The sequence below is a fragment of the Bombina bombina genome, chromosome 2, assembly GCF_027579735.1.
Source record: "Bombina bombina isolate aBomBom1 chromosome 2, aBomBom1.pri, whole genome shotgun sequence".
Taxonomy (NCBI): Eukaryota; Metazoa; Chordata; class Amphibia; order Anura; family Bombinatoridae; genus Bombina; species Bombina bombina.
In genome coordinates this window covers 1,292,151,876-1,292,178,480 of record NC_069500.1, presented here as the reverse complement: position 1 = coordinate 1,292,178,480, position 26,605 = coordinate 1,292,151,876, and the positions used below count along the sequence as shown (strand labels likewise).

At 39.2% G+C, this 26,605-nt stretch overlaps 1 protein-coding gene across 4 annotated transcripts in view; it reads left to right on the top strand.

The window, feature by feature from the left end:
* BST1 (bone marrow stromal cell antigen 1) overlaps positions 1 to 26,605 on the top strand; it is a 275,199-nt gene that overhangs the window by 241,065 nt on the left and 7,529 nt on the right. For 3 of the 4 annotated variants that reach the window (XM_053704120.1, XM_053704121.1, XM_053704122.1), the window contains exon 8: positions 8,447 to 8,533. The exons of the other annotated variant lie outside the window; for it this stretch is intronic. In XM_053704120.1, coding sequence (XP_053560095.1) covers positions 8,447 to 8,533 — 87 coding nt within the window. The remainder of the gene's footprint in view (positions 1 to 8,446; positions 8,534 to 26,605) is intronic. 4 annotated transcript variants of the gene reach the window in all.

Sequence of the window (26,605 nt, the reverse complement as noted above, 5' to 3'; positions counted from 1 at the left end):
CCTTTGGTAGGTTGGAATAATGAAGCCCTTGTTGCCGCCTTCTTTCATGGTGCGATTAAAGATGAATTTGCTGCCAGAGATTTACCAGAAGATCTCCAGGCATTGGTGTCTTTTTTTATCCTAATTGACATCAGACTAAGTGAGAGGCCCTCTTTCAAGGAGCGCTTGCAGAAGCCTCCTGTTCCGTTGTCTCCTATGTGTTCGTTCCCACCCATGCCTCCCTCTCCTCCCATGCCTCCTGGTCCCGAGTCACCAGGTACTGCTGAGCCGATGCAGTTGGGATTCACGTGTCTCTCAGTGGCAGAGAGGGCCTTTAGGAGGAGGGAGGAGCTCTGCCTCTATTGTGGGTTACAGGGCCACCTTTTGAAGTCTTGTTCTACACGACCGGGAAACGCTCACACCTAAGGTCCTGTCAGGGGCAGACCTTGGGGTGGTTTATCCTCGTCCCTGGAATTGCTAGGAGAACCGCTAGGAGAAATCTTTGGTCACGGTTGTCCTTTCCTGGGTGGACTCCTCAATAGTCACCCAGGTTCTTGGTGACTCCGGAGCTGCGGGCTATTTGATTGACAGTGCTTTTGTATCAAAACACTCCATTCCTGTTTTACCTCGGTCCATTCTGCTTGCTATTGAGGCCATTGATGGCAGGCCCCTTCAGCCCGCACTCGTTACTCATGAAACTGCTCCGTTATCCATGGCTGTTGTGGCTCTCCATTTTGAAACCCTCCAGTTCCAGGTGATAAACTCACATTTTCCGGTTATTCTGGGTTATCCCTGGCTCCAAAAGCACAATCCCAGTCTCGACTGGCGCAGGTCCGAAATTTTGTCGTGGTCCCCGCAATGTATTTCCACTTGTCTTTGGAAACCATTTAAAGTCTTGTGCACGTCTTCGGTATCTCAATTGCCAGAGGAGTACCAAGAGTTCCTAGACGTTTTTGACAAGGTGAGTGCCGGTACGTTGCCTCCTCACAGGTCTTACAATTGTGCCATAGACCTGCTACCCAGAGCCATTCCTACTCGAGGCCGGGTTTACCCTCTGTCTGTTGTGGAGAATTGTGCTATGGCGGAGTATGTTGCCGATGCTCTGTCGCGGGGGATCATCTGCAAATCCTGCTCTCCTGCAGGGGCTGGCTTCTTCTTTGCGAAGAAAAAGGGTGGTGAGTTAAGACCATGCATCGATTATAGGGGTTTTAATCGTCTTACCATTAAGAATGCTTACCCTATTCCGCTCATTACAGAACTCTTTGACCGCCTCAAGGGAGCTACGGTCTTTACTAAACTTGATTTGAGAGGAGCGTACAATCTCGTTAGGATCAAGGAGGGCCACAAATGGAAAACAGCTTTTAACACCAGGAGCGGGCATTATGAGTATCTTGTAATGCCCTTTGGCCTATGTAATGCTCCTGCTGTTTTCCAGGAATTTATTAATGATGTCCTATGAGATATGTTGCAACAGTGTGTTGTGGTGTACTTAGACGACATCCTCATACACACACCCACACTTGAGGCTCATCGTTCTGATGTTACACGGGTTCTTCAGAGACTACGTGAGAACGGCTTGTTTTGTAAACCCGAGAAATTTGAGTTCCATCAGACTCAAGAAACCTTACTAGGTTATGTTATCTCCGTTGCAGGGTTCTCCATGGATCCTGACAAGTTATTCGCAGTTCTGCAGTGGCCTCGCCCAGTTGGTCTTCGGTCTTTTCAATGTTTTTTGGGGTTCGCCAATTACTATAGAAAGTTTATTAAAAACTTTTCTTCCTTGGTCAAACCTATCACAGACATGACCCATAAAGAGAAGGATCCACTCCATTGGTCACCTACTGCCATTAAGGCCTTTGATAGTCTTAAGACTGCCTTTGCTGCCGCTCCAGTTCTGGCTCATCCTAACCCTGTCCTGCCTTTCGTTCTTGAGGTCGATGCGTCTGAGACTAGAGTAGGTGCCCTCTTGTCTCAACGTCCTACGCCTGATGGTTCCTTGTATCCGTGTGGCTTCTTCTCTAAGAAATTGTCTCCAGCAGAGTGCAATTATGAAATTGGCGACAGGGGATTACTGGCCATAATTTTGGCACTCAAGGAATGGAGGCATCTTCTCGAGGGTGCCAGTGCTCATTCTTACTGACCACAAGAATTTAAGTTATCTATCTGAAGCAAAATGTTTGTCACCCCGACAGGCCAGATGGGCGCTATTTTTGTCTCGGTTTAATTATGTGGTTTCCTACCTGCCTGGTAGTAAGAATGTTAGGGCTGATGCCCTCTCTTGACAATTTTCGCCTCTGTCCAAGGAGGAGTCTGTACCTTCTCCAGTTATACCTCCTGACCATATTTTGGCTACCATACGTACTAATTTGACTTCTCCCTTGGGGGAGGAGATCCTGGCTGCACAAACCAATGTACCTCATGAGAAACCTAGTATTAAGTGTTTTGTTCCTGAGAGTCTTCGAACTAAACTTTTGCACACTTACCACTATCCTAAAGCTGCAGGTCACCCAGGCAAGAATAAAATGATTTGGTCTGTCACTCGACAATTCTGGTGGCCAGCTCTTCATTCTGATGTTGCTGCATATGTTGCCTCTTGCTCAGTTTGTGCACAGAATAAGACTCCTCGACGTCTTCCTGTGGGTCTTCTTCAACCTATTGCTAATGGTGAGCTTCCTTGGAAACATCTTTCCATGGACTTCATTGTTGAGCTCCCTTTTTCCAATGGCAATACTGTTATCCTTATGGTGGTTGACCGTTTTTCTAAAATGTCACATTGCATTCCCTTGAAGAAGTTGCCTGCCGCTAAGGAGCTTGCTTCAATTTCAATCTGGGAGGTCTTCCATTTACATGGGTTACCCAAGGAGATAGTGTCGGACCGGGGTAGCCAGTTTGTCTCCAGATTTTGGGGTTCCTTTTGTGCTCAAATGGGGATCCAGCTTTCCTTCTCCTCGGCATATCACCCTCAATCCAATGGGGCTGCGGAACGGTCTAATCAAGCTCTGGAACATTTCCTCCATTGCTATGTCTCAGATCACCACAATAATTGTTCTGAACTGTTACCTTGGGCAGAGTTTGCTCGTAATAGTGTTATTAATGCTTCCTCCAAGTTATCCCCGTTCATGGCGAATTATGGGTTTCAACCATACTTTTTTTGCCCGATTCTTTCATGTCTCAGGGTATTCCGGCCTTGGAGGAGCATCTTCGGCAACTCCGTTCCACGTGGGTGCAGATTCAGGATTGCCTTCATCGTTCTATGCAGCGCCAAAAGTTCCAGGCTGATCGAAGGCGTCTGCCCACCCCTTCCTACCAGGTTGGTGAGAGAGTTTTGCTGTCCTACTGCAACTTGAACCTTTGTGTGCCTTCCAATAAACTGGCTCCCCGTTATGTTGGCCTTTTTCGAATACTCCGACGGGTCAATCCTGTGGCCTAAGCTCTTGATCTTCCTCCTGCAATGCGCATTTCCAATGTTTTTCATGTCTCCCTCTTGAAACTATTGGTTTGTAATCGTTTTACCACTGTGTTGCCTTGTCCCCATCCTATCTTTGTTGACAACCATGAGGAGTATGAGGTCAGCAGCATTATTGACTCTCGTATGTCCAGGGGCCGCATACAGTATTTGGTTCACTGGAGGGGCTACGGTCTAGAGGAGCGTTCATGGGTTCCCTCCACTGATGTTCATGCTCCCGCTATCCTCCGTGCCTTCCATGCCCGTTTCCCCAATAAGCCTTTTGTCCTCCCGCGGGGGAGGGGTCGTTGAGGGGAGGGTACTGTCAGGGTTTTTTCTCTGCCTTGCTTGCCATGTGCTGCTGGCAGCCATTTTACTCACCTCTCTTGCTGATGTTGGTGCATACTGTGTGATGCTGCTCATTTCCTGCACTTCCTTTTATGGCCAGACTGGTGTACATCATCTGTGTGAGACAGGATGCAGTCTCAGAATTGTGATGTCATCACTTATTATTTAAAGGGCCTCTGTTCAGTATGCTTTGCCCTTGCGTTGTCTCAGACCTGTTTGTGAGAGCTCCTGTGTATTACCTGGCTTTCTTACATCCCTCCTAGTTCCTGATCCCTGGCTTGTTCCTGACTCTGCTGTTCTCCTTGTTCCTGATTCCGGCTCATCTAACTACTCGCTTTGGCTCCTGACTCAGCTCGTCTGACTATTTGCTTTGGCTCCTGACTCGGCTCATCTGACTACTAGCTCTGGTTTTGATTTCTGGCTTGTTATTTGACTTGTGGACTTTTTATTATTTTTTGCTATTAAAAAAGGTGTGATTATTTTTGCACTTCTTGTCTCAGTCTGATTCCTGGCACCCTGACACATTCGTGGGAATGAAGAAATGACAATAAGATATGAGAGTTTGCTGGTTGAAAAGATGGCGCCTGAACCATTATGTCGTCCATGAAGGGTACCACAGCAATTCCTCGAACCTGATCACTGCCAAAATAGCCCCCTCTGGGAGCCGTGGCAAGGCCAATGGGAAGAGTCACAAACTGAAGTGTTTGATAGAAAGGCAAAACTCAGGAACCTGAAAACACATGTTCTCCATGTGTATTGTCATCACGAACTGACCCTCTTGGACCAAAGGAAGAATGGAACCATTGGTTTCCAATTTTAAGGATGTTACCCTGAGAAGACTTGTTGAAACACTTTAGATCTATCATAGGATGAAAAATTCCCTATTTTTCGGGACCCATGAACAGGAATGAATAGAATTCTAGACCCTGTTCCCTTACAGGAACTGGTATACCTCACTGTTATCTGGCCTGCAGATAAAATGAGAGGAGGAACCTGCCTCTGGGAGGAATGTATGAATTCTATGTAGAAATCCTGAGATACTATGTCCTCAGCCTATTTCGGACATCTCGTATCCATGTTTGAAGACAGACAGATTCAGCCCCCCACCTGGACCAATTCCGTATTGGGGCAAACTGCTTTAGGTTTATTCATCTTGTCTTGTTGTAGAACAGACCCTTTTCCACCAGAAATATCATAAATATCCCTGTCAGATCCAGACCGAACAAGGTCTTACAGTTGTAAGGAAGCGCCAAAAGTTTGGACTCAGAGGAAAAATCCACTGACCATGAGGGCTAGCGCAGCAAAGCCAGATATCTTGGCTCCCGGCTTAAAAACTTGCATGGTAGCATCAGAAATAAAGGAATTGGCTAGCTTAAGAGCCTTAATTATGTTCTGGATCTCTTCCTTAAAGAGTCCCTACCAATTGGATCAAACAAGGCTCCACACCAATAAGATGCTGCACTTGACACAGTGGCAAAACAAACTTCCATGTAAGCCTTCAGCTTAGTCCATTGATCCTGAAAAGAACAGCTACCCTCTCTAGGAATCGTAGTTCTTTTAGCCAGAGTAGAAATGTCCTATTACTGTAGGCACCGTGCATCATGATATTTAATGGATACAGCGACAGGAAACATCTTTTTAAAGACAGGAGATGGGGAAAACTCCAAGAGTAGCGCTCCCATTCCTGTGAAAACCTCCTAGCATGGTCTGGTACAGGAAAAACTTCCACAGAGAAATCCGAGAATTTATAAAGTTTACTAGATCCTTTAGAGTTTAACAACGACAGACGTATCGGAGTCACTCCAAAGCTGCCAAAACCTCCTTTAACCATACACGAAGGTGTTTAAGCTTAAATCTGAAAGATACTACTTCCTCATCAGATAAAGGAATTATACTGTCCAAATCTAAGATTTTACCCTCAGAGGCTACTGATGTATCCTCCTCATCAGACCTATGAGGAAGGCAATAATTGTAGCAGCAGGCGGTACAGAAACCTTACTATCTGAGTCTCCCCTAAGAATAGGAAAAGCAGATAATGCCACAGATGCCCAAAAGATACCTGAGCAGCAAATTCTGCAGGCAAATAACTCCTCCAGGAGATAATGAGGAATCGCAGGGCACTGCAGGTGACACTATAAAGGCTTGGAACGTGTAAGGAGAAAACTGTGGCATTGCCTAACAGCATCATCCTGGGAGAAATTGGGCTCAGAGTCAACTTGTTATCGCTATCTCAAGAGATCCAGCGAAACAAGAACACACATAATTGCATATTTGAAAAAAAATATTAGTGTTTAAAACAAAACCGAATTTTCTGCAAAAGAAAAACTGAGAGGTAAAATTAAATTAAATTTTTAATATTTTAATATCTTAATATTAATATTATAAAGAAAAAACAAGACTGTCACTTTAAAACAAACAGTTGATTTAAGGGACGTTGTAACAAACCCAGTATAGGCAGTGATGTTTGTGATCATATAATATAAAGTATACAATATCCTAGTAAACGTTCTCCATAAACTTGCTAAGAAACGTTTTACATCTACAATATAGTTTGCATTGTATAGGATTTTAAAGTTAACATTGCACTGTTTAATAAAAAGCTGTGTAAGCTCCGTTCTCAGCCGGAGTAGCCTTAGAGAGGCAAGGTCACATGATCGGACCCGGCAAGAGACTGAAATGGCACCGCAGCTCCTTTTCAGTGAAAAAAGAGGCAGAGACACGGCAACAGCATGGGAATAAAGCATTCAACTATTTTCTTACATCGCGCTTCATTCTACCATGTGAACAAGCCACCAGAAAGGTCTCCTTGACCCTGTGCCAAGTAAAGTACAATTTTGCTATCTCTAAGGCTGCTCTCTATTCAAAAGACAGTGTGGTGGTAAACACTTTAAAAGGACTGCTAGGAAACCGCCATCGAATTGCGCAGCCAAAATACATACAGTGCACACACACAACTGTCTCAATACTGTGAAGCTAAATTCTCAGAGAGCTATAGATACAAGCCCCACACATAAGAATAAAAATAAATTAGAGGTGTCGTTAACCCCTTAGGTGCCTCTAAACTTACACATGAGCCCAAACAATCAGGGGATTCCTTGTTAACCCCTAGTCTCCTGTCACCATAAAGTGCCTGCATCCTGCCTAAAATATCCTTCTAAAGGATATATCTGTCCCACATACTGTTGCAGAGAAGGCTCCTTAACCCTTTTGGTGCCAGTCTCTCAGCCCCAGAAGACAAAAAGGCACTTACCGGCAGTCTAGCCATCCGGCAGGAGGACAGCCTACATGGTATGAGATGACCCGGCAAGAGACTGAAATGGCACTGCAGCTCCTTTTCAGTGAAAAAAGAGGCAGAGACACGGCAACAGCATGGGAATAAAGCATTCAACCATTTTCTTACATCGCGCTTCATTCTACCATGTGAACAAGCCACCAGAAAGGTCTCCTTGACCCTGTGCCAAGTAAAGTACAATTTTGCTATCTCTAAGGCTGCTCTCTATTCAAAAGACAGTGTGGTGGTAAACACTTTAAAAGGACTGCTAGGAAACCGCCATCGAATTGCGCAGCCAAAATACATACAGTGCACACACACAACTGTCTCAATACTGTGAAGCTAAATTCTCAGAGAGCTATAGATACAAGCCCCACACATAAGAATAAAAATAAATTAGAGGTGTCGTTAACCCCTTAGGTGCCTCTAAACTTACACATGAGCCCAAACAATCAGGGGATTCCTTGTTAACCCCTAGTCTCCTGTCACCATAAAGTTCCTGCATCCTGCCTAAAATATCCTTCTAAAGGATATATCTGTCCCACATACTGTTGCAGAGAAGGCTCCTTAACCCTTTTGGTGCCAGTCTCTCAGCCCCAGAAGACAAAAAGGCACTTACCGGCAGTCTAGCCATCCGGCAGGAGGACAGCCTACATGGTATGAGATGACGCCACTCCTCGCAGAGACCTGTAGAGAAAAGAAAGAACAGAGTAAGCCTACGCTGGCTTTCTGTACCATGGGCAGCAAAAATATTAGGAAAACGCAGCAAGGCCCACCTTACAAGTTCCTAACTGCTTTAAATCCACCACTGCCCTACTGAAGAGACTAATGTGGAGTACAGCTAGACATAATCCTTGAAAAGGGGGAAAGAACAGAGTAAACCTACTCTGGCTTTCTGAAGTAATTAAAATCTTGCTTGCAGTGAAAGAAATCCAATTTTTCTTCAGACACCAAACTTCATCTCCTCTATGCACCAAGGCAAAGAGAATGACTGGGGGTTGTGGGACTGTGGTGCTCTTTGCCTCCTCCTGCTGGCCAGGAGTGATATTCCCAAAAGTAAATGATAAAGCAGTGGACTCGCCATATCTTAGGAAAGAAAGAAAACTAATAGAGATATATTACAATTAAATATAGTGAGATAGACCAGATAAATTATTCCTTTTGAGTTGGTTGGAACCATCCGAATCAACGTAACATAATGAATGAATCCGAACATACCGAACTTGCCTGCTAAAAACAATCATTCCAAATGCATCCAAAATAAATGCTTGATATAACGAATAGATACGAATGCATCCGAAACTAAATTAAAAAATACTAAATCCATACGAAACAAAACTTTCCAGCGTGCACATGTCTTAATAAACACTGGACACTGAATATCTGTTAATTTTTCTTTCCAGAGATTCATGTGGAGGAAATAGCATTGCAGTCTTAGAAACTCTCCTGGCTTCAAAGAACTTTTCATACAACTGCGTTAATAATTACAGGCAAGTCAATTTATTTCATACAGTCATTTAATTGCACCATTATTGTGTTGTTGGACATCTAGATTCAGCGCATATAGGAGAAAGCAAGAATTTCAAGAAATTATTTTAAACCTTTAATGGATTTCAAGGCCGTTCAAGCTTTCCTATAATTTCAGTCGCAATTCCATAAATTATACTTTATTTTCATAGCCCAAAACATAATTTTCTTATTGTCAAAATCTGAATTCAGTTTGCTGATGCTAGACAATAACCTACGGTCATAGATACTTCACATATGTACCCCCATTAACAAATGATAAGTAACATATAATACAAAGTAACATAGGCCTATAAATTAAAAAACAAAATAAATTGATTCTTAAACTCAGAATAATAGGACTAAAATATTAATAAATACAAATAAAATAGAAATATAATTATGTTTGAAACCATAATTTATTGGCAATACAAGTGTTCAACTTTTTTTTTGTTTAAATAAAAAAGATAAATTAACACAAAGTTAATAGATAGATAGATACAAACAAAGAAGTGATACAAAATCTCAACAAAAACATGTTAATATATCACTAGCCAGAACCGAATAAAACAATAATAATCTTAACATAAATTTGGTCTTAACCCCTCCGTAAATCATCCTTCTGTTTTGAGAGGAAAAAATGCATTATTTTTTATAAAGTAAGTGCTATCAAATCTCACACAGGCACAGTGTGTAAAAAAAAGAAGAAAGAAGTGGTAAAAAAATAGAAACTATACTTAAGTTGCACAATTTTTCAATTAAGACTCTTTCAATGAGAGAAGACAATTAACCCCTTAATGACCGGACCATTTTTCAATTTTCTTACCCTTAATGACAATGGCTATTTTTACATTTCTGCAGTGTTTGCGTTTAGCTGTAATTTTCCTCTTACTCGTTTACTGTACCCACACATATTATATACCGTTTTTCTCGTCATTAAATGGACTTTCTAAAGATACCATTATTTTAATCATATCTTATAATTTACTAAAAAAAAAAAAAAAAAAAAGATAAAATATGAGGAAAAAATGGAAAAAAACACACTTTTTCTAACTTTTACCCCCAAAATCTGTTACACATCTACAACCACCAAAAAACACCCATGCTAAATAGTTTCTAAATTTTGTCCCAAGTTTAGAAATACCCAATGTTTACATGTTCTTTGCTTTTTTTGCAAGTTATAGGGCCATAAATACAAGTAGCACTTTGCTATTTCCAAACCACTTTTTTTCAAAATTAGCGCTAGTTATATTGGAACACTGATATCTTTCAGGAATCCCTGAATATCCCTTGGCATGTATATATTTATATTTAGAAGACATCCCAAAGCATTGATCTAGACCCATTTTGGTATATTTCATGCCACCATTTCACCGCCAATTGCGATCAAATAAAAAAAATTGTTGACTTTTTCACAATTTTTTTCACTAACTTTAGGTTTCTCGCTGAATTTATTTACAAACAACTTGTGCAATTATGGCATAAATGGTTGTAAATACTTCTCTGGGATCCCCTTTGTTCAGAAATAGCAGACCTATATGGATTTGGCGTTGCTTTTTGGTAATTAGAAGGCCGCTAAATGCCGCTGCACACCACACGTGTATTATGCCCAGCAGTGAAAGGGTTAATTAGGGAGCTTGTAGGGAGCTTTTAGGTTTAATTTTAGCTTTAGTGTAGTGTAGTAGACAACCCAAACTATTGATATAGGCCCATTTTGGTATATTTCATGCCACCATTTCACCGCCAAATACGATCAAATAAAAAAAAAAACTAAAATTTTTCAAAATTTTAGGTTTCTCACTGAAATTATTTACAAACAGCTTGTGCAATTATGGCACAAATGGTTGTAAATGCTTCTCTGGGATCCCCTTTGTTCAGAAATAGCAGACATATATGGCTTTGGTGTTGATTTTTGGTAATAATAAGGCCGTTAAATACTGCTGCGCACCACACTTGTAATATGCCCAGCAGTTAAGGGGTTAATTAGGTAGCTTGTGGGGTTAATTTTTAGCTTTAGTGTAGAGATCAGCCTCCCACCTGACACATCCCACCCCCTGATCCCCCCCTGACCCCCCTCAAACAGCTCTCTTCCCTCCCCACCTCACAATTGTCACCGCCATCTTAAGTACTGGCAGAAAGTCTGCCAGTACTGAAATAAAAATATTTTTTTTATTTTTTTTTATTTTTTGGCATAAAGTCTGCAGTGATAGATCCCCCTTACCCCACAACCTCCCTGATCCCCCCTTACATCTTTCTAACCCTCCCCCTCTGTCTATATGCCGCCATCTTGGGTACTGGCAGCTGTCTGCCAGTACCCAATTTGCCCCCCAAAATAGTTTTTTTTTAAGTTTTTTAATATAAAATATATGTTTGCTGTAGTGTAGCTGGCCCCCCTAAATAATATTCAACCCTCCCCCTCCCAGATCCCTTATTAAAGAACAAAGATGCCACTGCATCTAGATCGATCTTTTTTTTTATTATTTTAGTGGGCTGTAAATTTTGCACCCGCCCCCCCCGCCCCACCCCGCCGCAACCGCCGAACTGGCAGAAAACATAAATAAAGAGAGATCGGGTATTAATTTCAATAATGAGGTGATATATTACTTAAATGCAGCACCCACCGAGCAACTAATGGTAAAACATACATAGCCGATGCAGATGGGGCCACAGGGTGGCCCTTTCTGCATCGGTATGTAAAATGGGGGATTGTAGTGATGCCTCAATATTGAGGCATCACTACAATACCTTGTAAGCTGCTGGAAGCGATCTAGATCGCTTCCAGCACTTCAGACAACAGAGGACGTACCAGGTACGTCAACTGTCATTAAGGGAAGTTTTTTCTATGACGTACCTGGTATGTCCTCTGTCTTTAAGGGGTTAAAACAGGGTGGAAAAAATACATGATTTGAATGTGTTTGATGTGTTTGATTGAATAAAATGGGCCAGATTACAAGTAATAAAGAAGTCAACGTGATGAGAGCAATCACTAGGCTTCTATAGGAGGCGCTTTACTCTTGCATAGAATGTATATATGGAAAAAATATATACATATATATATATGTATAGATGTTAAAGGGTATCAAATAACAGTGGAACAAATATAAATATTTTGAACAGTGTATAACCACACAAAATATATTAAATTCTAAATGTATAATACTTGTATGTTAATTTGAAGAAATACACAAATCAATGATCTGGGCAGACCAGATCTGGAAAGTCCAACAGATGTCCTCAGGTATCCCCCAATACTTGGAAAGGCCGCTCTCTGTCTTCACCCAGAGGGATGATGCAATTCTATGATGTCAAAACAAAAACAGAAACAGAGGCGCCACATGTGTAGATCAATAAAACCAAAACATTTTTTTGTGCCAATAGGAGCAGAGTCTATGACCTCATTAAGGCCAGTGGGAAATAAACTATTAAATTTGAAAATTCAATAGGTTTCCCTTTGTCTCAATTTTTAGAACTTATTGTACAGATTACTTGGAGGAATTCTTTCTAATGGTGTTATTTTGAATGAGCATTTACCAGGGATATAGCTATTACAAATATGTCTAGAGACACTATGTTTAGGTGATTTTGATTTAATGTTCATACATGTTTTGGCCACTTATTATTAATTTCTTTCAATATTTATATATACATTCACCAGTTATTTACAACTAACACTTCACGCCACTTTTCTTGTTTTTATTGATTAACATGGCAACTTAGAGAGCTATTTGATCGCCAAAATTACAAGTCAAAATATTTTTGAATTGACTTGTTGATTTTGTAGCTTATCACTAAAAGCTTACGTAAGTGAGGTATAATCTCACATTTATAGAGATATTTCTATTTAATTCCCTTTTGTATTACCTGTCCCACCACATCAAGCACTACTATATATATGTCAGTAACCAATTATATGGTGTTTACTATAATCCATAGTTATCCTATTGGTGTTAGATACAAATGGGTAGCAACCATTTCGCCCTACGTTACTTCAATGGGTAGGGATACATATTATGCACGGGCCTTGGCGATCATGTGATCACGCGTCATCTCTGTTGACGTCCGAAATCACGGTCACAGCTATTTGCTATTCCTCCGATCACATGACGCTACGTCATGACAGTACTATTTGTAGTTTAGAGCACGCATTACAGAGCGTAACCTATGAGAATAAGACATAAGGACAGGCCCCCAACACAGTCCTAATCTATTGGCTAGGAAAGAAACATATGTTAGTTTGTTTACTTCTATATGCATAAGTACAGGTCACGATCGAAATTTGCAATCCTTTATCTAACTATTTATTATTATATATTTGTTATAGACACATTTGCAAATAACGGTTTTCATTTGACAACATTTGTTTATCACACAGATTATGATCAATTGGATATAACACCACCACAACAATTGGGAGTATCGGGACAGGAAGGACGTGATAGGATAATCTGTGTAAAGGAAGGGGAGGGTTAATTTGAACATTAGGTTACTGAGCCCTATATAAAGGGCACCCATACATACAATGAATATACAAGCCTGAGGAAACGGGGTGTTCCCCGAGAAACGCGTCGCTTTATTGTATCTTGCTATATGGTATCTTGTGGGGAGATAGGTTTTCACCACCCAGCTGTAACTTGTCATACCTTTTGGTATTTTTATTTTGTATAAATAAAATACTGATTTTAAACTTTTACATAAGTCTGGTGTTGGTGTGACTATCCTCATATCAGTAACCTAAGGGCAGTCCAGCCCTTCCTCCTGTTCCTACTGCAGTTCCAGCTGGAGATCGTCATCATCATTAGGAGCACTAGTTTGGGATTCAGAAGGCAGAGACTTCCAGCGTATTTGGTGGAGATCCTCACACAGCCAGCTGGTTTGCTGTTGAAAACCAGCCTGCTCCTATTGGCACAAGAGAGTGCCGCCTCCTTTGTGAGTACCCTTATTCTACTCCTTTATTGGATGTTTTGGTTTTATTGATCTACACATGTGGCGCCTCTGTTTCTGTTTTTGTTTTGACATCACAGATTACAAGTAGCATGCTAAATATGAATATTTCATTTCAAAACAAATTAAAGCATTAAAAATTTATAAAAATTATAGTGTACGTTTCAAGGTATTTGACTGGTAAGGGCTAAAAGTGTACATATCTGTCTATATATATGTACAGTATACCTATATGTGTTTATCTGTGTAAATATAGATACAATATATGTATGCACATATATTTTTACACAGATTAACACATAAATATACATATATAGACATGTATACATACACAAAAAAAGGGTGAAACGCAGAGCGCCCTACAGCTAAATATACATATTAGTGTAGATACAAACAATTATCCTCAAATATAGTACTAAACAGACCAATATACAGTGATGTAGTATAAGTTGGTATACATATAAAGGATATGCGTGAAGTCTCCAGACTCTTCTAAGCCTCAGTCTGCTTGAAGGAAAGGGAACATGTCCCAAATCACAGAGAGGAGTTGCAGCCCCTTGATACACGGTTCTGAAAACTGGATATAATAAAGTGGAAACAAAAGAGAGACAGGGGCGCACGCTACTCTAAGCGTAGTAGATTAATAAAACCCAATGATTTATTGCACACAGACAAATGAAAACTCACACTTAGTAACCTCAACACATAAGGTATGGATAAAGCACACAACACAAGGCACGGTATGAAAGCTCACGGGTCCGTTGTTCAGTCTCCAAGGTGTAAGCAACCAGGAAAATCAGATGATCCTCGTTTAGGGAGAAACCCGGCTAAGATGTTATTCAGAGTAAGTTCTCTATTCCGTGCAGTGAAACAAGTGTTCTAAAAACAAAAGCGTCACACGATTAACTCCCAGCTGATCTGCAAACTCCAGCCGGATGGTGGATCAGCTGTGGTAGTGGTGACGCATAAATGGTGGGCGTGGCCTAACACATTTTGTAGAAGGCTTCCTACTTTGTCTGACAAAGTAGGAAGCCTCCTACGAAACGTGTGCCCTGTCTCTCCTTTGTTTCCACTTATGTATACATACACATATACATACATTTAGACATATGTATACATATACATTTCAACTTGCAATACCAGAGCAGTTTAGTGCGGTCACATTATCAATTGAAAGTATATGTTGTGCTAGAGTATTTTAGTCACACAGTGAAACAAACCCTTCTCTGGTAAATGGGATTTACCATGGAATTTTAATATCAAGTTGCGCGCTAACATAGAGATGTTTAATTTATATTTTCCAGACACCTTTTTTTTTATCTATGATGCATCAAGTGCTTCAACATTTGGGTATTATGTCCATTTAAATAATATCATCACCTTTAAATTAACCCTTAAGGACAAGGCAATTTTTTAATTTCTTTCCCTTAAGGACCAGGGCTATTTTTACATTTCTGCGGTGTTTGTGTTTAGCTGTAATTTCCCTCTTACTCATTTACTGTACCCACACATATTATATATCATTTTTCTCGCCATTAAATGGAATTTCTAAACATACCATTATTTTCATCATATCTTTTAATTTACTATAAAAAAATTATTAAATATGAGGAAAAAATGGAAAAAAACACACTTTTTCTATCTTTGACCCCCAAAATCTGTTACACATCTACAACCACCAAAAAACACCCATGCTAAATAGTTTCTAAATTTTGTCCTGAATTTAGAAATACCCAATTTTTACATATTCTTTGCTTTTTTTGCAAGTTATAGGGCAACAAATACAAGTAGCACTTTGCTATTTCCAAACCACTTTTTTTTTTCAAAATTAGCGATAGTTACATTGGAACACTGATATCTGTCTATAATCTCTGAATATCCCTTGACATGTATATATTTTTTTTAGAAGACAACCCAAAGTATTGATCTAGGCCCATTTTGGTATATTTCATGCCACCATTTCACTGCCAAATGCGAAATCAAATAAAAAAAATTGTTCACTTTTTCACAAATGTTTTCACAAACTTTAGGTTTCTCGCTGAAATTATTTACAAACAGCTTGTACAATTATGACATAAATGGTTGTAAATGCTTATCTTGGATCCCCTTTGTTCAGAAATAGTAGACTTATATGGCTTTGGCGTTGGTTTTTGGTAATTAAAAGGCCGCTAAAACCACTGCGCACCACACGTGTATTATGCCCAGCAGTGAAGGAGTTAATTAGGTAGCTTGTAGAGAGCTTGTAGGGTTAATTTTAGCTTTAGTGTAGTGTAGTAGACAACCCAAAGTTTTGATCTAGGCCCATTTTGGTATATTTCATGCCACCATTTCACCGCCAAATGCGATCAAATAAAAAAAAAAGTTCACTTTTTCACTAACTTTAGGTTTCTCACTGAAATGATTTACAAACAGCTTGTGCAATTATAGCACAAATGGTTGTAAATGCTTCTCTGGGATCCCCTTTGTTCAGAAATAGCAGACATATATGGCTTTAGCATTGCTTTTTGGTAATTAGAAGGCCGCTAAATGCTGCTGCGCATCACACTTGTATTATGCCCAGCAGTGAAGTGGTTAATTAGGTAGCTTGTAAGGAGCTTGAAGAGTTAATTTTAGCTTTAGTGTAGAGATCAGCCTCCTACCCAACACATTCCAACCCCTGATCCCTCCCAAACAGCTCTCTTCCCTCCCCCACCCCACAAATGTCCCCACCATCTTAAAGTGATGGTAAAGTCATCTGTTGTGCAGTACATAATCCTTTTTCTTTTACCTTAACTAGCACATCGATGTGCTTATATAAATAAAAAACAATTTATTCACTCTGTAATGATGATTTTATTTCCCCTCCGTAGAGTTTTTTAAACAGCCTCTCTATAATTTTTTCACCGGTGCAGCTTTGATTGACAACGCTTTTAGCCAATCATCAGCTCACCATGCGCCCTATGTAAAATATGAACCGCACGCTCCCGGCATCTACACTAACTCTTTGCTACTTACTGCGCATGCGCACTTCTTACGCTAACTGCGCATTGCTATCTGAGAATACTCAGCTCCTGGTTTTAGCCGATGTAAGTAAACAGTAAATCATTCCTTTCGTAATGATTCACTGTTTGCTTTCATTTCTCTCATCAGCCAGATATTTTTCGATGTCTATATGTTTCAATGTTTGCTTTAATTTCTACCATCAATAATTTCTCTCTTCATATATAAAATAATTGTAAGTATTTTTTGCCCAAAAAATACTTACAATTATTTTATATATGAAGAGAGAAATTATTGATGGTAGAAATTAAAGCAAACATTGAAACATATAGACATCGAAAAATATCTGGCTGATGAGAGAAATGAAAGCAAACAGTGAATCATTACGAAAGGAATGATTTACTGTTTACTTACATCGGCTAAAACCAGGAGCTGAGTATTCTCAGATAGCAATGCGCAGTTAGCGTAAGAAGTGCGCATGCGCAGTAAGTAGCAAAGAGTTAGTGTAGATGCCGGGAGCGTGCGGTTCATATTTTACATAGGGCGCATGGTGAGCTGATGATTGACTAAAAGCGTTGTCAATCAAAGCTGCACCGGTGAAAAAATTATAGAGAGGCTGTTTAAAAAACTCTACGGAGGGGAAATAAAATCATCATTACAGAGTGAATAAATTGTTTTTTATTTATATAAGCACATCGATGTGCTAGTTAAGGTAAAAGAAAAAGGATAATGTACTGCACAACAGATGACTTTACCATCACTTTAAGTACTGGCAGAAAGTCTGCCAGTATAAAAAAAAAATTGTGTTTGTTTTTTTTTTTTTAAATGTATATATTTTCTGCAGTGTAGGATCCCCCTTTACCACCCAACCTCCCTGAGCCCCCCTAAACAGCTCTCTAACCCTCCCCCCTCTCACTATTTGGTGCCATTTTGGGTACTGGCAGCTGTCTGCTAGTACCCACTTTTCAAAATAATGTGCATTTTTGTAAAAAAAAAAATTCTGTTGTGTAGCTGGCCCCCCTTCGCCTCTCTCCTCCTCCACCTGATCCCTTTTTTAAACATTATTTCCCACTCCCACCAACACCTCCCGCTCCCACCAACACCACAATCACAAACAGTGTTGCACTGCTGATCCCTGGGATGTGCACATGCACACATGCGCGCGCACGTCCCTCCAACCCCGTGCATGCACCCGCACACACCAGGGACTAATCCGACAGAAGCACACCAGTGATGGGCCGCCCACCCGCCTCCCTGCAGCTGCTCCCACCCACCAATGAACGGCACCATCGCTGGTCAATGCAGAAAGGGCCACAGAGTCGTCCTCTCTGCATGGGTGTGCCAGAAAAGGTATTGCAGTGATGCCTCAATATCGAGGCATCACGGCAATATCTTGAAAGTGGCTGTAAGTGATCAGGATTGCTTTCAGCCGCTTTAAACCCCTAACATCATACAGGGTACGTTGCTGGTCTTTAAAGACCAGTTTGTGTAAGAAGTACCCTGTACAACATGCGTCGTTAAGGGGTTAAGCAATATTTAACCATTCTCTACATACATATGCTTAATTAAATAATTACAATTGGAGGAAAGTTTTAAGATATTTTTCCATGACCAGTGAAATTCTCTTTTCTACGTTTCCAATTATATCCCATTTCTTTACTATTAATTGACTCTCCACAGTAGAAACAAAATGTTCTAACGAAGCGGATAATCCTGAAATCCACCTCTGTCTTATTATTTTTCTACACATTAAAATGTCTAAATAATGAGTGGATCGTTATTTATTACTCCCGCTTTGTGCGCATCGAGTAGCACATGTATTACAAGTTTAAAAAGTAAAAAATTTCGTACAAACACTAACGCAACAGTGCAAAAAGCCGAACTTCAAATATTACAACCGAGTTAACAAATTCCCCTTTAGCCTTCAATAGAGTGCGAAAACTGGAAAAAACCCTAACACCTCTACTCAAACGCAAATATATTAATATTTCACATTCCAGTGTTCTTCACATAGAAGAATATGTTTTTATATATATATACTGTATATATCTCACAGTATCTCACAAAAGTGAATACACCCCTCACATTTTTGTAAATATTTTATTATATCTTTTCATGTGACAACACTGAAGAAATGACACTTTGCTACAATGTAAAGTAGCAAGTGTACAGCCTGTATAACAGTGCAAATTTGCTGTCCCCTCAAAATAACTCAACACACAGCCATTAATGTCTACACCGTTGGCAACAAAAGTGAGAACTCCATGCCCAAGAGGGTTAAGGCAGGGCTGGAAAATAAAGGTGGCCACACAAAATATTGACTTTTTGGGCCCAATTTGGACATTTACACTTAGGGGTGTACTCACTTTTGATGCCAACGGTTTAGACATTAATGGCTGTTTGATGAGTTATTTTGAGGGGACAGCAAATTTACATTGTTATACAGGCTGTACACTCACTACTTTACATTGTAGCAAAGTGTCATTTCTTCAGTGTTGTCACATGAAAAGATATAATAAAATATTTACAAAAATGTGAGGGGTGTATTCACTTTTGTGAGATACTGTATATATATATATATATATATATATATATATATATATATATATATATATATATATATGTAGGAATAAGTAAAATGTGTCTCCTCAGTGGACTGAGTTGACACAAGTGATACTCTGTAGTAGGCGCTGGTCAAAAAGTGAGTAGGAAATAGTGGCAGCTATATAGGACAAATACTGGGAGGGTTGTGAAGCCCTAGACAGTAAGAGTAAATGTATATTCAAAGATGGATACAGCGCCTATATGTCCAATATACTGTTGGGGTATGTGAGGAGTAAAAAAATGGGTAAAAAGAAAATAAAAAATAATAAAAGATAAGAAAAAATAAATGAAAGTCCAGCTAAAAATTGCATATAAAATATATGAACTCAGAAACAATGTTCATATGAGTCCTAAAAATGATATAATTCGTAGTGAATCTCCAGATGTAGTTGTTATACAGTTATAGATGGTATATAATACCCTTACCAGATATTACCTCAATCGAATGAGGTAAGTATGCCGCACTGGGGGTATATATAGATGATTGGATTTCCTCCTTGTATCCTGCTGTAGTGCCTCTTGTGGTATTCGTTGACCTCTTGGAGTATGCAGGGATATGTTTCTGATGGTGAATAGATCCCTTACACTTCCTGTGGGTTAGTGGTTGGCCTCTTGGAGTGCTCTTTCTGTCCTGGTATTAACCACAGTCTGTTTGTTTCACTGTTCACTAAGTTCAGTTTCAATCACTGATGTTCAGAAGCAGAGGGGAGGGGCATATATATATATATATATATATATGTGTGTGTGTGTGTGTATGTGTGATTATATATGGGTATAGATATATACAGATATATATATAGGTATATATATCTGTATGGGCCAGATTATCAGTGGAGCACTAACGTTTGTGCGTGAGCGATAAGGGGTTTATAGTGTGTTTTTGCACTCGTTGAGTTTACCACTGGTATTAAGAGTTGAAAGAAAAAGCTATTGATTTAGCACAATCGCGATTTACGCTAGAATGATAACTGCATCCTCAGAGCTTTGGTTAACTGTTTTGCAAAACTAAAAAGTGTCACAAAACACATAAAAAAACATTACAAGGTATATTTACAATCATAGTAACACCATCTAATAAAAATTATATAAAAAAAAAATGGCAATTTAAATTATATAATGTTAGAAATTAGAAGCTTATCCTGTCCAGCACTGAACAATCCCTATCAATATAATTGGATATGCATTATCAGAAGTGTCAAACCTTATAGTGGCATAAACAGTAAAATAATACTATAAATCAGTCTTTTACTAGACAAAAAGGAGCATTGAAGGAGCGTTTATTAGAAACAACCTGAGAAAATTGTGCATAACAGTCTGCAGGATTCTCTAACAATACCTATCATAGTGCACTATGAATATATCTACCAGCTGGAAAAATCATATAATATTTATAATAATAATACTCATAACATGTTGCAACCGTAAACATAAAAAAACAAGGATTAGCCTGTTAGTAATCACAGACAGGATAGTTAAAAAGTCCCAGTCAGTAGTGTAGAAGAGAAATCCTTACTGGTCCTTATCTTATTTTAATAAGCAGTGTGGAAAGTAGGCCACAAATAGTTAGTTTGTAAATATCATTTGATGCTGTTAAACAACCTGAAGATTGGGTTACAAATCATAAAAGTTAGTACCGCCATAGCGATAACTGTGGACCAATCCTTAGCTTCAGGACACTGTGTGAAGAAACATATTCTGCCGTAGCGGTAAACATTAACCAGTTCTTGGTAATCAACAATTTCCAATATTTAAGGAATCGTGTTTCGCGGTAGCGGTAAGTATTAACCAGTTCTTGGCTTAATAGCAAACTTGATAGCAAACACTGTGTCTGAAAGTATGGTCCGCCGTAGCGGTTATACTTGCGGTTGTTTGAGAGTCCCAATATCGCGGCGCTGCACCTCCTGTGTCCCTTCTGTCAGTGCTGTAAGACAGGTAAATCCTGGGGTGCTCCTCTCAAACACTTCATAACCCTTTATATCTGCGGTTGTATTGCGGCCTCCAAATCACATCAATACTGGTGAACGGACAGTAAATCTTTGGTCTCACTGTGTTCCAACAAACACTCCAGCCAGCTACGCACGTTTCACCCCTAAGGCTTCTTCCGGCTCCAAATACAATCACTAAGTTGCATTAGTACATTATGAAAATTTCAATATTGGAAGGAAAGGAATATATATAGTAATACTAGTGATTCTAAAAGACAATTATCAATATTTTGTGTCGATGACAATATATTAGACTGTTTTTGGATCTCAAATTTCTATAGCGCTAATATGTTCTATTATATATATATATATATATAGTCTAGAGTTCTATCATTTTCAGTAAGTATATGGACTATACAACTAAATTTATACTTATACATCTTAGAGTAACTCAGTATTGTGATGTTATTAACAAGTTATTTATAAAATTATTATCTGATAGCTAGTAGTATTACAATATATAAGTCTCTATAGGAACTTCTATAGTCATCTTATCTAATCTTCTACAATTTGTAGTTCAATATTAAATAGAACTCTTAATTTATATAGAAATTAAATACATTTCCAGATTTTAAACTATCCATAATCAATATTACATCAAGTTATAAAATTTTCATAACTAGCGTATGTGTAAATATATGACAATATTATCCATTTAATAAATCCCTATATATTAGATCTAGACTTTCAAAGAATTATAAGGTTATTCATTTCCTATGTATAACTTTACATCAGATATCTCATTGATGCCATAGGGACTACCTGTTTTCAATGTATAAATCCAATTTGTTTAGAGCTCGTTCTCTATCTCCACCTGTGCTCAGTTTTGGTACCTGATCTATTGCTTGGAAAGACAACATATAATTGATATAATCTAGTTCTTGCTTATCATACACCATGGGTTGCAAACTGTTTAGACACTGGAGTTCTTGGTATTTCAGTTTCTAAGATAAGAGATGGTCTCTTATTCTATCCTTCAACATTCGGGTAGTTCTACCTGTATATTGACTGTAACAATATTTACAAGTGATGACATATATTATACAGTATATCTAGAATTGCAGTTTAGATCAGATGTTGGTTTACCACATATTCCTTCTGTGTGGCAGTGGATACAAATGTATCTCCTTTTTTAATATAGCCACATGATTTACAGGTTATACCACCACATCTGTAGCTGCCATTCTTTTTGCTTAACCACATTCTCTCATCAGATATTTGTTTATTAGAAAAATCCCTTTTTTTGAAACACACCTTTGTCTATTACATTATTTAGTTTAGGGTCATTTCTCAATAGCGGACTATATTTTTGAATTATGTTACAAATTTCTGTGTATTGTTTACTATATTTTGTAGAAAAAAATAGCCCCTAATAATTAATCTTTTTTTGAGATCATTTGCCTGAAAATGGTAATTGCTGTCTTTTGCACAATTTCTCCTAAGGTGCATAAATTGGCCTTTGGGTATTCCTTTTTTCACACAATTAGGATGGCTGGAGTCTGCTCTTAGTATTGTATTCCCTGATACTTTCTTCCTATAGACCTCTGTATCAATGAGAGCTTTCTCTCGGTCTCCTTTAATTTTTAAATCTAAGTAGTCTATCTCCATCTGGGAGCTCTGATAAGTAAATATAAGGTTCTTCTCATTATCATTAAGATATTGAATAAACTGCTCTATACCTATAATGTCACCCTTCCAAATGATTAGAAGGTCATCGATGAACCTAGTAAAGAACTGTATATTCTCTTCAAAGGGATTTCTTTTTGTGAAAATCTTATTCAATTCAAAATAACCAAGACATAAATTTGCATATGAGGGGACACATTTCACCCCTATTGCTGTACCTTGGTTTTGAACATAATAAATGCCTTCAAAGATAAATAGTTGTGGGTTAACAGATATCTTACAATCTCCACAATATAATCAATAAAGGCCGGATCAAAATTCGTATATATGAGAAGGATCTCTTTCAAGGCTATAAGGCATTTTGCATGAGGGATACAAGAGTATAAGGATACTACATCAACTGTTAAAAAATGATAGTCACTATCCCATGTACATCCTTCTAATTTTCTCAACAATTGCTTTGTATCTCTAAGGTATCCTGGTATATTTTTAACAAAATACTGGAGGAAATCATCTACCCATGTTCTAAAATGTTCCCGTATAGTACCTATTGTTGATATAATGGGTCTCCCCGGTGGTTTCTGAAGGGACTTATGTATTTTTAGCAGGTGTTTGAATACTGGTATTGCTGGACTAGCATTAAACAGACATTCTGCTTGTGTTGAAGTGATAAAACCTTGATATGTACCTTTATCTAACAATATTACAAGTTCTCTTTTATACTGTTCTGTTTGATTATATGTTAAAGGGACACTGAACCCAAATTTTTTCTTTCGTAATTCAGATAGAGCATGACATTTCTCTTGTAAGGGGTATCCAGTCCACGGATCATCCATTACTTGTGGGATATTCTCCTTCCCAACAGGAAGTTGCAAGAGGATCACCCACAGCAGAGCTGCTATATAGCTCCTCCCCTAACTGCCATATCCAGTCATTCTCTTGCAACTCTCAACATAGCTGGACGTAGTAAGAGGAAAGTGGTGTAATATAGTTAGTTTTTTCTTCAATCAAGAGTTTATTGTTTTTAAATGGTACCGGAGTTGTACTATTTTATCTCAGAAAGCATTTAGAAGAAGAATCTGCCTGCGTTTTCTATGATCTTAGCAGAAGTAACTAAGATCCACTGCTGTTCTCACATATGTCTGAGGAGTGAGGTAACTTCAGAGGGAGAATAGCGTGCAGGGTATCCTGCAATAAGGTATGTGCAGTTTAAGTTTTTCTAAGGATGGAATTTGCTAGAAAATGCTGCTGATACCGAATTAATGTAAGTTAAGCCTAAATACAGTGATTTAATAGCGACTAGTATCAGGCTTGCTTTCAGAGGTATATACTCTGATTAATGTGCAATATAAAACGTTTGCTGGCATGTTTAATCGTTTTTATATATGCTTTGGTGATAAAACTTAATGGGGTCTAGTTTTTTCCACATGGCTGGCTTTATTTTTGCCTAGAAACAGTTTCCTGATGCTTTCCACTGTTATAGTATAAAAGTTACAGTTGGTGCAGTTAAAATTACAAACTGTGACATTCAGCTTCCCTCAGCAGTCCCCTGCATGCTATAGGACATCTCTGAAGGGCTCAAAAGGCTTCAAAAGTAGGAGCTGTGGCAGTTGTTATGACTGTTTAAAAAAATATTTTTCGTTTTGTTAATCTGTTTTTTGTATTAAGGGGTTAATCATCCATTTGCAAGTGGGTGCAATGCTCTGCTAACTTGTTACATACACTGTAAAAATTTCGTTCGTTTAACTGCCTTTTTTCACTGTTTTTTCAAATTTTGGCAAAATTTGTTTCTCTTAAAGGCACAGTAACGTTTTTTTTTTATATTGCTTGATAACTTGATTTAAAGTGTTTTCCAAGCTTGCTAGTCTCATTGCTAGTCTGTATAAACATGTCTGACATAGAGGAAACTCCTTGTTCATTATGTTTAAAAGCCATGGTGGAACCCCATAGGAGAATGTGTACTAAATGTATTGATTTCACTTTAAACAATAAAGATCAGCTGTTATCTTTAAAAGAATTATCATCAGAGGATTCTGACAAGGGGGAAGTTATGCCGACTAACTCTCCCCACGTGTCGGACCCTTTGACTCCCGCTCAAGGGACTCACGCTAAAATGGCGCCAAGTGCATCAAAGACGCACATAGCGTTTACTTTGCAGGACATGGCGGCAATCATGGATAATACCCTGTCAGCAGTATTAGCCAGACTGCCTGAATTCAGAGGAAAGCACGATAGCTCTGGGGTTAGACGTAATACAGAGCGCGCAGATGCTTTAAGGCCCATGTCTGATGCTGCGTCACAATATGCAGAAGCTGAGGAAGGAGAGCTTCAGTCTGTGGGTGACATTTCTGATTCGGGGAAACCTGATTCAGATATTTCTACTTTTAAATTTAAGCTTGAGAACCTCCGTGTATTGCTTGGGGAGGTATTAGCTGCTCTGAAAGATTATGACACAATTGCAGTGCCAGAGAAATTGTGTAGACTGGAAAAATACTATGCAGTGCCGGTGTGTACTGATGTTTTTTCCAATTCCTAAAAGGTTTACAGAAATTATTAATAAGGAGTGGGATAGACCCGGTGTGCCGTTTTCCCCCCCTCCTATTTTTAGAAAAATGTTTCCAATAGACGCCACCACACGGGACTTATGGCAGACAGTTCCTAAGGTGGAGGGAGCAGTTTCTACTTTAGCAAAGCGTACCACTATCCCTGTCGAGGACAGTTGTGCTTTTTCAGATTAAGGTTACCTTAAGAAAATGTTTATTCAACAAGGTTTTATCCTGCAGCCCCTTGCATGCATTGCGCCTGTCACTGCTGCTGCAGCGTTCTGGTTTGAATCTCTGGAAGAGGCCTTTCAGACAGTTACTCCATTGACTGAAATACTTGACAAGCTTAGAACACTTAAGCTAGCTAATTCTTTTGTTTCTGATGCCATTGTTCATTTGACTAAACTAACGGCTAAGAATTCTGGATTCGCCATCCAGGCGCGTAGGGTGCTATGGCTTAAATCTTGGTCAGCTGACATGACTTCAAAGTCTAAATTACTTAACATTCCCTTCAAGGGGCAGACCCTATTCGGGCCTGGTTTGAAGGAAATTATTGCTGACATTACTGGAGGTAAGGTCATACCCTTCCTCAGGACAGGGCCAGATCAAGGGCCAAACAGTCTAATTTTCGTGCCTTTCGAAATTTCAAGGCAGGTGTAGCATCAACTTCCTCTGCTACAAAACAAGAGGGAACTTTTGCTCAATCCAAGCCGGGCTGGAAACCTAACCAGTCGTGGAACAAAGGCAAGCAGGCCAGAAAGCCTGCTGCTGCCTCTAAGACAGCATGAAGGAACGGCCCCCTATCCGGTAACGGATCTAGTAGGGGGCAGACTTTCTCTCTTTGCCCAGGCGTGGGCAAGAGATGTTCATTGGAGATCATATCTCAGGGATATCTTCTGGACTTCAAAGCTTCCCCTCCTCAAGGGAGATTTCACCTTTCGAGATTATCTGTAAACCAGATAAAGAAAAAGGCATTCTTACGCTGTGTGCAAGACCTCCTAGTTATGGGAGTGATCTGTCCAGTTCCACAGACGGAACAGGGACAGGGCTTTTATTCAAATCTGTTTGTGGTTCCCAAAAAAGAGGGAACCTTCAGACCCATTTTGGATCTAAAGATCTTAAACAAAATGGAAACTATTCAGACCATCCTACCTATGATCCAGGAGGGTCAGTACATGACCACAGTGGATTTGAAGGATGCTTACCTTCAAATACTGATTCACAAAGATCATCATCGGTTCCTAAGGTTTGCCTTTCTGGACAGGCATTACCAATTTGTGGCTCTTCCCTTCGGGTTAACTACAGCTCCAAGAATCTTTACAAAGGTTCTGGGATCGCTTCTGGCGGTCCTAAGACCGCAAGGTATATCAGTGACCCC